Genomic DNA, 11764 nt, shown 5'->3' with positions numbered 1-11764 from the left:
GAAATTCTCGAACCAGACGAGAAAAAACAGGGCAGCTCGTCTGCACTTGGCTTTGATGGAGAAGGCGCTATCTCCACAGTCGTCTTCGCCGTTGGACACGTCCGGGCACGCCTCGATGTCCACCCTGGCTGCGGACACTTGTCCTCCCGTTTCGGGACCATCGACGTCGACGGTCGCAATCGATGCTTCGGCACCGAAACGATCGACGCCGATAAAAGACCACCCCGTACCTTCCAAGATCCGGAAGCAGGGGATATCTGATGCCGTACCTTCCAAGATCCGGAAGCAGGGCAAAGACTCACAGCAGTCGAAGAAACCTAAAACGGACAAGTCGAAAGTCCATAAGGTTTCAGCTAGTCAAGGTCGAGATCTCACGCAAGAACCTCATCACCTGATTGGTTCAGATCTCGACATCGACCTTACTCAGCAGACAAATCAGTCGCAATCTGATATGTCGAGTCGTCAATCCTCTCATGCTTCCCCGGAACGTGGAGTCGATGATCGACACCGACCGGCATCCCCTACTTTAACCTGGGATGAGAGACAGTGGCATTACTTGTATGGAAGCCGATACCCATACCCATGGGCTTTTCCTCCACCACCTCCACCTGACTGGGATCGTCAATCGGTGTCATCCCGCATCTCGCAGTTTCGGGATCGATCCTCGGTATCGAAGCAGTCCATGCCGATACATCCACCAGACCCGGCTGCACCCCCGGTCAACATGCCGACAACGCATCAACCGGAATTACCCGGATCATCCCCGGAACCATCCAATGTATCCTCCGATTCAGACGACTCCTCTGAACATATAGAGGACGTGAACATACAATCCACCCCACAGGATGTGGAAGCGGATCTGCCTATTTCTCCATCAGAGGATGTTAAGTCATATGGAGACTTTGTTCAACGTATGGCGTTGGACCTGTCTATGACTCCTACTCTCGTTGCCAGTTTCGTGGATGACAATGTTTTTGACATTATGCATTCCAACACTTCGCCTTCTGTGGCTCTTCCAATGACAAAAGTCCTCTTACAAACTACTAAGGACTTTTGGACCCATCCAGCCTCCATTACTGTATCCAATAAACGTCTGGATCACATGTACAAGATCCAAGAATCTGGGGCTGAGTTTCTATACACGCATCCTAAACCCAATTCTTTGGTCGTATCGTCGTCCACGAAAGGAAAATCGAGTCACTCAACGCCATCAGATAAGGAAGGAAAGAAGTTGGACTCGGTGGGCAGAAAATTTTACACTGTCGGTGCAATGGGCATTAAAACGGCAAATTATGCAGCCTGCATGGGCCGCTATCAGTTCAATTTGTGGAAACGCTTAAACGACTTCCTTCCACATGTACCAAAGGAATGTCAGCCTCAGATTAAGAGGCTTCAAAATGAAGGGATGGTACTGGCTAGACATCAAATTAGTGCTGCCAAGCATTCCTTGGAATCTGCTAGCAAGACTCTAGCAACTTCCGTAGCCCTACGCAGACATGCCTGGCTCCGTTCCTCCTCATTGCCATATGATACCAGATCGTCGGTGGAGGACCTTCCTTTTGAAGGCTCTGGACTGTTTAGTTCCACCACTGATACGGTATTACAGGAAATGGATAAGAGTATCAAGACGTCTAAAAGTCTGGGAATCTCTCCCCCAACTAAATACCCTAAGACCAAGCAATGGCCTAGACAATCTTGGTCTTCTAGACAACCGTACAACAAATCGCCTACGGATCAATGGCAAAGACCTCCCTCTTCTCAGTCAAGGTCTTTTCCCCCTAAGAATAAAGGACAATCATCGGGTGCCTATAAGTCGAAGTTTCCCAAGAATCCCAAACAGGGGCTTTGACTTCAGCCTTACTGCTCATACTCGCCTCGCTCCCTTTCTTCACGCATGGCTGGACATTTCTACAGACAAATGGGTTCACTCTATAATAAGAGATGGCTATCTCATAGAGTTTTCTCAAATCCCCACAATTTCCCATTTCGTCGGAACTCCAACGTCACCTGTCCTGATGCAAGAAGTACGATCTCTGTCACTGAAAAACGCTATAGAGATAGTCCCGGCGGCAGATCGTTGCCACGGGATTTATTCCAGATATTTCACGGTCCCCAAGAAGGACGGAGGACTTCGTCCAATTATGGATCTAAGATTTCTCAATCGATTCATTGTTTACAAAAAGTTTCGTATGACCACTTTGCAAAGTATTTTACCACTCCTGCCTCCAGGGACATGGATGGTCACTTTAGATCTCAAAGACGCTTATTTTCACGTCTCCATCCATCCTCGTCACAGAAAATTCCTCAGATTCACGGTCGGAGAGGACCATTATCAATTCAAAGCCCTCCCCTTCGGGCTCTCTACCGCCCCCAGGGTTTTCACGAAGGTAATGGTGGTTGTCGTCGCCCACCTTCGTCTTCAGGGCATTCAGATTTTTCCGTACATAGACGACTGGTTAATGGTGGCAGATTCAAAGGACTGTCTCCTTCAGCACATCACCATTACACTGTCGACCCTATCCTCCCTTGGAATTCTAGTCAATTTGCAGAAATCCATGCTGCAACCTGCAACTCGCGTGCAGTTCATAGGAGCTGTCATAGATTCCCTGGCCACTCGGGCCTACCTTCCTCGCCAACGGGCAGATACCATTCGTCTGGAAATTCGACGTTTGTTCCGATCCAATGTGACATCAGCAGTCCACGTTCAGCGGATCCTGGGTCTCATGGCAGCCACCACCTCTGTGATCGAGTGTGCACGCCTTCGCATGCGTCCGTTGCAGCTTTGGTTTCTAAAGAAATTTCGCCCCTCCTTTCACCCCCCAAGTCTTCGACTAGTCGTGCCTCCTCAGGTCCTTACCTCCCTGCAGTGGTGGCTCGTGGACACCAATTTGCTGGCGGGTGCACCGTTCCAACCGATTGTTCCCGTGATGTCGATCACCACAGACGCCTCCCTGTGGGGTTGGGGTGCTCATACGGACGACACTTGTGTGGGTGCTCCATGGCAGCCCCTTTGGAAACGTCATCACATCAACTATCTGGAACTGCTGGCCGTAAAATTTGCCCTCAGATCCTTGCACAAACAGGTTGCAGGGAAAGCTGTGTTAATATTTACGGACAATACAACTGCAATGGCTTATATCAATCGCCAGGGCGGGACAGTGTCCAGATCCCTTTGCAGGCTAGCTATGGACATATGGGAAGAGTGCCTTCATCGGAATATCACTCTCCAAGCTGCCCATCTGCCAGGAACTTTGAACCAGCAAGCAGATTTCCTGAGCAGAGGAGGAGCATCGGACCACGATTGGGAGCTGAATTCAAAGTATCTCCTCCCTCTTTTTCAACGTCTGGGACATCCCCACATCGATGCGTCCCAGTCCTCGGTTGCTGGTTCGAAGGCCTCGAACTTCGGGCTATTGGCCATAGCTGCAATCGCTGCCACTTGCTCAGGTGGTGCCTGTTGCTGCTCTGCCATGGCGAGCTGCGGCTCGCTGTTGTCCGTCATGGGTTGAGACCAGTGGGGCTGCCTACCCGCTCTAGGATCCCACCGTCGCCAATTGTTAAGTCCGCGCTTAGCAAAATAGCCAGAGAGTGATTCAGCAAAACTCAGGTTTATTTCAGCTCGACGATCAACTTCTCTGACACCGTACAACTTCTCTGATAGCCCGAACAGCTTCCCATTGCAGCTGCTCGGTATTTAAACATTCCCGGCTAATATAGCCACGCCTACTATACAGTTAAACAACCTATCAGGTTGAGACAATAAGGACCAATCAGAGTCTTTCCCGCTTATACACATTTGAACCTGATTGGATGCAGTAGTCTTGAACTTCAATCCCTGTTCAAGACGAAGCTTAACATTGCTTCCTTATGAGATGATTCACAACACTCTTTATGCAGTGTCCCTGCCTTGTAGCTGCCGCCACCTCCTGTGGCCGTGAATTCCATGTGTGAATCACTCTTGGGGTTGCCAGTCTCCTGCCTGGAGACTATCAAAAATCGGACTCCAGAAGAGGAACTGATCTCTGTAGTCTGCACTGCAGATGAGCTGTAATTCCAGGGACTCCACAGGTCCCACTTGGAGGCCGGGATCCCTAGGGGTTTAAAAAAACCGGCATTTTCTTTTTTCTACTCAACGATCCCATTTTCTGAGATGGCTGAACAGCATTGGATACCCTGGGAGCGCAGCCCTGTGCAGCCTTACTCCCGAGCAGCCCCACTGAACTCGCTGGGGGGTCAGGGACGGCAGTCTGGCTTAAGTCCGCTCTGTCCAGGTCTGGGCGCCGCTCCTCAGGGAAAGGACGGAAAGCATTTTTCCTTCGTCTGCAGCACTGAAAGAGTTAAACCAACAGAGCTGCTTGCTAGAGAGGCGGGGGAAAGGCTCTTTTCCTCTGGGCGTGTGTGTGTGTTGGGAGGGGTTCGCTTCTGAATCGGCAAAGAGGACCGGAGGGGAGGAGGGGAGGGGGGGGGGGGGAGCCGTACAGCTGGATCCTGGGAAGGGGGAGGGGAGAGATGAGTTCTTAAATCTTGGAAAAGAGGAATGGTGGCTCTCATGTCTAGATTCAGGCGGGGAGCCGGGTTGGACCGAAGCAGCAGACCAAAGTTCGGGACTGAGTCCAGAGGCACCTTTAAGGCAAACCAGGTTTTATTAAAGGTATAACCTTTGTGTGCTCGCACGCTGCTTCAGATACATTGGAATGGTTTAAAGTTTAAAATTTAATAATAATAATGATGATGATCATGATAATAATGAAGGTACACTGGAATGGAAGTTACCAGTCCATCCATATAGATTGAAGAGGAAGAGGAGGTTGGATTCATACCCCGCCCTTCACTACCCAAAGGTGTCTCAGAGCGGCTTACAAACTCCTTTCCCTTCCCCTCCCCACAACAGACACCCTGTGAGGTAGGTGGGGCTGAGAGAGCTCTGACAGAAACTGCTCTTTTTCAAGAACAGCTCTTATCAGAGCTACGGCTTGCCCAAGGTCATCCAGCCAGGTGCAAGTGGAGGAGTGGGGAATCAAACCCGGTTCTCCCAGATTAGAGTCCACACACTTAACCACTACACCAAACTGGTGTAGTGGTTAAGTGTGCAGCAAATCCGCATAAAACGCAATGAAGGTGTTTAAAAGATTCCAGGACCAAACAAGGAAAAACACGCTTAGGGTTACCATTTGATTGGGTTTGATTGGGGGGAATATATCAAAATTGGAGACTGATGAGCAGATGTACTCTTCTTAACTGTGGGACGCTGAGGGAAATTAACAGAGCCCCTGTTGTTAGGCTCCATCTGTCTCCTCTCAAGCTTGATGGAGGGTCTCAGTTAATTAACCTCAAGGGTTTTTAATGCTTTTGAAGTGTGATTTCCTGAGGTCTGTTTTAATTTGTTAGCTGCCTGGGTGGCCCTTGTGAGGGCAGAGAGGCGGGATCTGAACGTTGTAAATAAAAATGAATTCTCAGCCATGGAGGTCTTTAGGGAGGCCCAGAAAGGAGTCCCATGCCTGATCAGGAGGGGAGGAATCCTTCATGCCAATCGGATCCTTGACATGCCAGGCATTTGAGCCAAATTCCCCCCCCCCCCAATCTGACCTTGCCCTGGGGGTTCACTGCCCCCCACTCCCGTTCATCCAGGCAGCCCCCCTGCCCTGACCTGGAGAGGCTGGACGACCCCTGGCCCATTCCCTCTGCGGGCTGCTTGTACAGAGCTGTTGCCTAATGTTAGAAGCCCCTCATAGTCTCTTTACCCAGGGTCCCAGTTTACATTGAGATGTAGCCCCCAGAAGAGGCTGATTCCCTAGTCATCTAAAGCCAGGATCATATCACCCACAGCAGACTTTTAAAGGGCCAAATAGAGAGGGTTTATTTTACAGAAGGACCAAACAGGCATATCTAGCAAAGCCTGATAGGTAATTTAGCAGAATGACACTAATCTTGATTCGCAGACTGCAACAATGACATCCCTTCTGATCCACCAGGCCAATCCTTCGGTGTCTCTTGACCAGGGTCAGTGATGTAGCTCCATTCTCTTTTGGTTTCTTTCTGCCTTTTTGATTTCTTTTCCCCTTCCTCTTTGTAGCCACGAGAGTGAGAGTTTCCACAGTCAGAGGTGACCCAAGAGAAGGGGAAGGAGATGGACGAGGAGGACCCAGAAGGACCTGGAATAGGCAAGAGATCAAGGAAGAGTCCCCATCTCACCCAGGCCAGGAGTGGTGTTGAATACTAGGAAAGAGCTGACTCAGAGATCCTCCGTCAGGACGTGATGACTGCAGATGTACGCACCCGATGCTTCCGGCAGTTCCGCTACGATGAGGCCAATGGACCCTGAGAGGTCTGCAGCCAGCTCCACGGACTTTGCAGCCACTGGCTGGAGCCCGAGAGGCGCACCAAGAAGCAGATCCTGGACCTGGTGATCCTGGAGCAGTTCCTGGCCATCCTGCCCCAGGAGATGCAGGGCTGGGTGAGGGGATGTGAGCCGGAGAGCAGTTCCCAGGCGGTGGCCCTGGCCGAAGGTTTCCTCCTGAGTCAGGCCGAGGAGAAGAGGCAGGCAGAGCAGGTGAGGGGGTGTCCTTCACTCAGTTCCAGCAAGGACCTTATCCTAAGGCCTCCCTACCAGATATTTCTCCCCTTAGAGAATTCACAGGGCTGGGAAGAAAACCCAGCCCTGATTCTTGGCCCTGTGGCTGAACCAGCTCTGCTGGTCGATGGAGGGATGAGGAGTCTGGGAGTGGGGCAGCAGGATCCGTCTCCTCAGCCTCTTCCATTTCTTCTCTCACTCGTCTCCCTTAATGCTGTTTCAGATGTGGGGACCAGCTGTAAAGATGGAAGCGAAGCTCTCTGAGGCAGAAGGAGCTCCGTCAGAGGAAGGTGAGAGGGCACAAGCCCAGCAGCCTGCCCAAGATGCCCTGTCAAGTGGTCAAGGTACCTCCTGCCTGGATGGGATCTGGGCACCCGGTCAAGTGGTTGGGTGGAAGATTTGGGACAGGAGAAAAAGGAAAAACTTCTGCTCACTACACAGAGTGGACTCCTGGGACTTCGTGCCCCAGGATGTAGTGATGGCCACTCTCTTGAAGGGGGAATAGACAGATTCATGGAAGGTGACTCAAGGTGGCTCAGAAAAGGAAAGGAAGACAAATGTGGGTGCAGCTCTTAGCCCTGGTGAATGAATGAATGGAACCTCCCATGTTCCCCTGGGTTGGATGGCCCTGGAGAGCCCGACCTCATCAGGTCTCAGAAGCTAAGCGGGGCCAGCCCTGGTTCATACCTGGATGGGAGGCCACCAAAGAAGTCCAGAGTTGCTATGCAGAGGCAGGCAATGGCATACCACCCCTGAACGTCTCTTGCCTTGAATCACCGAGGGGTTCCTAGAAGTCAGTTGTGACTTGATGGAGCTTTACACACACACAACCATGTTCTGGGCCACTATACCTCTGAACATTCATTGCCAGAGGCCAATAATTGGGCTTCTGGGCCCCTGCTTAAAGGCTTTCCAGGGGCTTTTGGCAGGCTACAGTCAGGAAGAAGATACTGGATTAGGAGTGCCAGGCCATGTGATGTCTTGTCCGGCCAAATACCTGGACATGAAGATGTCCTGGAACCCCTTTGACAGTACAGAATGTCAGTTGATGCGCTAAAATCACGTCCAGGTTTGGGGCTGGGTGTTCTGATGACGTTTCATTCAATGTGATTTCTGGCCCCTCTTTTCTCCTTCCAGTCCACTCAAGGGCTCATGGGAGGGCCCCACTGGCAGGGAGATTGGCATGCCTGGGGGTTTGGTCTGATCCAGCAGGGATGCTGTAACCTTTTGAGCTCTAGAGTCTCTTGGGTACCTGGTGGTTCTCTTCCACCTCTCCCATAGCTCATTAAATAATCGTAACAAATTTAACAAAATACGAAGTTGAGGTTTGAATTCACCCTTCCAATTTTGTCTCTTTTACAGGCCATGAAGAGATGTCGTCAAGACATCATGTTTGCAGTGGAGCGCAAATGTCTGCTGTCCCTTTGGTCCAGGTAGGTGGGGAGAAATGGGGGACAGTTGGGCCCCACTCCTTACTCAGGGACACCTTCGCTGCAGCAGTCCGAGCAAGGGAGGCTCTGAACGCAACTCCCTCTACACACAGCAGGCTCTGCATCCTGCACCTTCCCAAAATACCCTCATCCGTCGAGAGTGTCGTCTCTGCCTGGCACGATCTGTGACCAGGGGATCTGCTTTTTCTTTCAGTCTCCCTTCTCCTTTGAGGAGGTGGCCGTGTGTTTCACCGAGGCTGAGTGGGCCCTGCTGGATCCGGGCCAGAAAAGTCTGTATAGGGAAGTCATGCGGGAGAACTATGGGAATGTGGCCTCTCTGGGTAAGGACCTTCCATAGGTGCCCATTGCTGTCCTTGGGATGATGCATTTATGATGCATTAATCAAAATACTGAAATGCAGTCTGTGGCTGTGTGGCCCTGCCCAGCTACCTCCCCCCCCCCCCCCCCCCCGGGATGGGGTGGCAGTGAAAGCAAAGTTCAGCAAGGCTGGAGAGAGGGACCCAAGCCCCCTGAGGCCAGTGCTGTGGCCATTACCCAAGCCAGAGTGAGAGCCCTGCCTGTGGCCAAGGCGGGGCTGAGAGGCCCTCAGAAAGACTCTGGAAGGAGCCAGATCCCGATGTCTCAGTGGCCAACACATGCCCTTGCCACATGCCCTTGCCCCAGAGGGGATTACGGCCATCTGCCCTGACTCTGATCAGGAAAGGATCTCTCTCCTGTATACTGGTTGGGATTTGGGGCTTTGATTTTGACCACGGTTCCATCCTTCCAGACAAATTTTTCCTCTCTCTTGGATACGAATGATCACTTTCTGTCTCTCAGCAAAAGAAGCCAGGAATGTAAGAGAGACAACGGTGGAGAGTGACGAAGGGTTTGTGTCCAAAGAATGGCTGGAGAGTTTCTCAGGGAGATCTCAAGAGACTCTTTCTTTCCCAAATGAGCTGCCTGCTGGTGAGTTTCCTTCATGGTTCCCAGAGACCTTTCCTCTTCCCTTCTGGGCAACTCTTGGTTTGGTGGAATGATCCAGTCCACTGGGTTAGGAGGAAGGGCGGCCTTCTGGGGCTGGGATGTGGAGATTCGGGAGCTCCTTCCGGGGCTGAGCTCAGCTGTGGCTGTTGAGGGGCTGCACTCTCCTTAAATACTGGATATTCCAGGGGGTGGGAGGGTTACCTAAGAACAGCCCTGCTGGACGAGGCCAAAAGCACATCAACCCTTTCCTACTGTGGTCTCCTGGATGCCTTCGTTCCTTAGGTGGGGATGGGTTTGAGTGCTGTCTTCGGAGCTGCAACCCAAGCCATACCACACAGCACCCTCTGTTGTTGTGAGGGGGATCAGTCCTCGCCCCTAGGGGGTGGAATCATGCGCTATTGAAGAGTTTCCCACTGACCCCGTCAACCGAGTAAACACAGAGTCAAGTTCTCAGCTGAAGCACAGTTGGTTGAGCCACAACAGGATATGAAAAGCGCTGTAGCCCCCTCCCGTCTCCCGAAGAGGCAAGCGACCAACTCCTTCCCAGAGACTGTCCCTTCCACCCCCTTGAGGCAGGAAAGCATCTGCCTCAGAAAAACAGACACACGCATACACGTACAGAGAAAGTCAGGTGTACCTGTCTGATTAGTGTGCTCCGATGCCCACTGTTTCCCCGTCTCCAGGGAAGAGGGTTGACAATGCTGACAACCAAGCTGAGTTAGTGTGAGCTAGCTCACGGTTTTTTAGCCTTCAGCTCACAGATTTTTGTCCCAGCTCAAGAAAGATGGCTCCAGAGCAAACTAATTTATGCAGTAGCCAAATTGCTTGCTCACAACTTAATGCTAGTCGCTCACAAAGTAGAATTTTGGCTCACAAGACTCCACAGCTCTTAGAGGGAACATTGCTGACAACCCTGTGCTTTTCTAAGGCTCTGCCAAACTAACTTCCCCATGCTTCCCTTCCGTCATCCTGGTCATGTTGCATATTACAAGGGTTTGGGGAGGTTGCAACAGGACGGACTCTTCTGGGGTTGTACCTGGAGTTTTCAGCACTTCGTGTTCCTCTAGAACGGACTTCCAGAGGGCCTTCCTCTACTGTGACATTTTATTTTATTTTATTTTTTATTTTGGATTTATATCCCGCCCTCCCCGAAGGCTCAGGGAGGCTAACAGAGAGGCACAAGTGCCGAAGTTAAAACAGATAAAAGGAGAATAAAACAATACAATACAAAACACTAAAGTGTCGGTGCTCTAGATGTCACAGAATCAGTAGTTACAAGATGGGGGTCTGTAACCACAAAATAACCTTGAGGCATGGTAAGCCGCTCTTTTGGCTGTCTCTTACTGACCATAAGATAGACTTCTTTCCAGAGAGACAGGCTGACTCTCTGCTTCTGGGAAGAAGAAGAAGAAGAGATTGGATTTATGCCCCGCCTTTCACTACCCAAAGGTGTCTCAGAGCGGCTTACAAACTCCTTTCCCTTCCCCTCCCCACAACAGACACCCTGTGAGGTGGGTGGGGCTGAGAGAGCTCTGACACAAACTGCTCTTTCAGGAACAGCTGTGCCAGAGCTTCTGACTGACCCAAGGTCACATCAGCAGGTGCAAGTGGAGGAGTGGGGAATCAAACCCGGTTCTCCCAGATTAGAGTCCGCACACTTAACCGCACACCGAACTGAGAAAGGCAGAGATGCCTGGATGATTCAGACATGGCTGCACATTAGACAATAGACAGGCCCGGCCAAGGCACAGAGAATGGCTCAGAGAATGGCTCTGAGTGTAGGTGGCCCTACAATGCAGGGTTGCTTTTCTCACTGGTCATTTACCTGCCCCCCTAATAAAGGGCACCTCTTCGAAACCATAGGGGTCCCTTTTTGAACTGTAGGGTTCATTTCATGAGCTCCTGGCTTCTCACTGCCCCATAGCAAACTTGATTTTTTTGGGAGGCTGAAAACCAGCTCCTTCTTGGCTCTCATCACATCACAGTGGTGGTGGCTCCTACCTGGTGGAACGAGCTCCCGGAGGAGATCCGGGCCCTGTGGGACCTTGCACAGTTCTGCAGGGCCTGCAAGACGGAGCTGTTCCGCCAGGCGTTTGAGTAGGAGCCGCCACCACTGTACCATCCCTATCTGGCCCTGGAAGAGAGAACGACAGTGTCACGCGGAACTGACGGCACTGAGTGGGTATACCAGCGTTCAGACGTCATCTTTATGGAAGATCATATGGAACATCTAGAGCACTTAATAATGTTATAATATTGTAGTAATGATTTTAAATGGTTTTTTTTTTTTGAAAGTCATATTTATTCGGTTTTTGAATACATTTCATCATGTATACAAATTCTACTTATAGATATAACAGCTTACAGAGTCTCACAACATCGGATTTGACATTTTAACTTTTCTTTAACCATTTATAAAACGTTCCCCACCTATTAAAGAATATCGTTGTATCTTTATATTGTAATATTGTGGTCAGTTTATCAATTTCAATCATTTCTTGCATTTTAGAAATTAGTTCTTTTTTCGACGGTATTCCCCCTTGTTTCCAATTCTTGGCTAATAGGATACGTGCTGCTGTAATTATATATCCCAAAACATATTTTTGCTCCTTTGTATATTTCTCTGGTATCACATTTAACAAAAAGAATTCTGGAGCATATGGTATTTCTATTTCTAATATACCGCCCAGTATTTTATGTACTTTATGCCAGTATCGTTGGGTCACAGCGCACCTCCACCACATATGGTAGAAGGTGCCTACATTATTTTTACACT

At 50.4% G+C, this 11764-nt stretch overlaps 1 protein-coding gene across 1 annotated transcript in view; it reads left to right on the top strand.

The window, feature by feature from the left end:
* Positions 1 to 724: 724 nt before the first annotated feature.
* The window catches only part of LOC107107310 (zinc finger protein 436-like), a 20636-nt gene continuing 9596 nt past the window's right edge, over positions 725 to 11764 (top strand). The window contains exons 1-3 of the mRNA XM_015407591.1: positions 725 to 911; positions 7934 to 8004; positions 8237 to 8342. Coding sequence (XP_015263077.1) covers positions 725 to 911; positions 7934 to 8004; positions 8237 to 8342 — 364 coding nt within the window. The remainder of the gene's footprint in view (positions 912 to 7933; positions 8005 to 8236; positions 8343 to 11764) is intronic.

This window comes from Gekko japonicus, unplaced genomic scaffold (genome assembly GCF_001447785.1).
Source record: "Gekko japonicus isolate JY-2015 unplaced genomic scaffold, Gekko_japonicus_V1.1 scaffold1238, whole genome shotgun sequence".
NCBI lineage: Eukaryota > Metazoa > Chordata > Lepidosauria > Squamata > Gekkonidae > Gekko > Gekko japonicus.
This window is presented reverse-complemented; position numbering and strand designations above follow the sequence as displayed.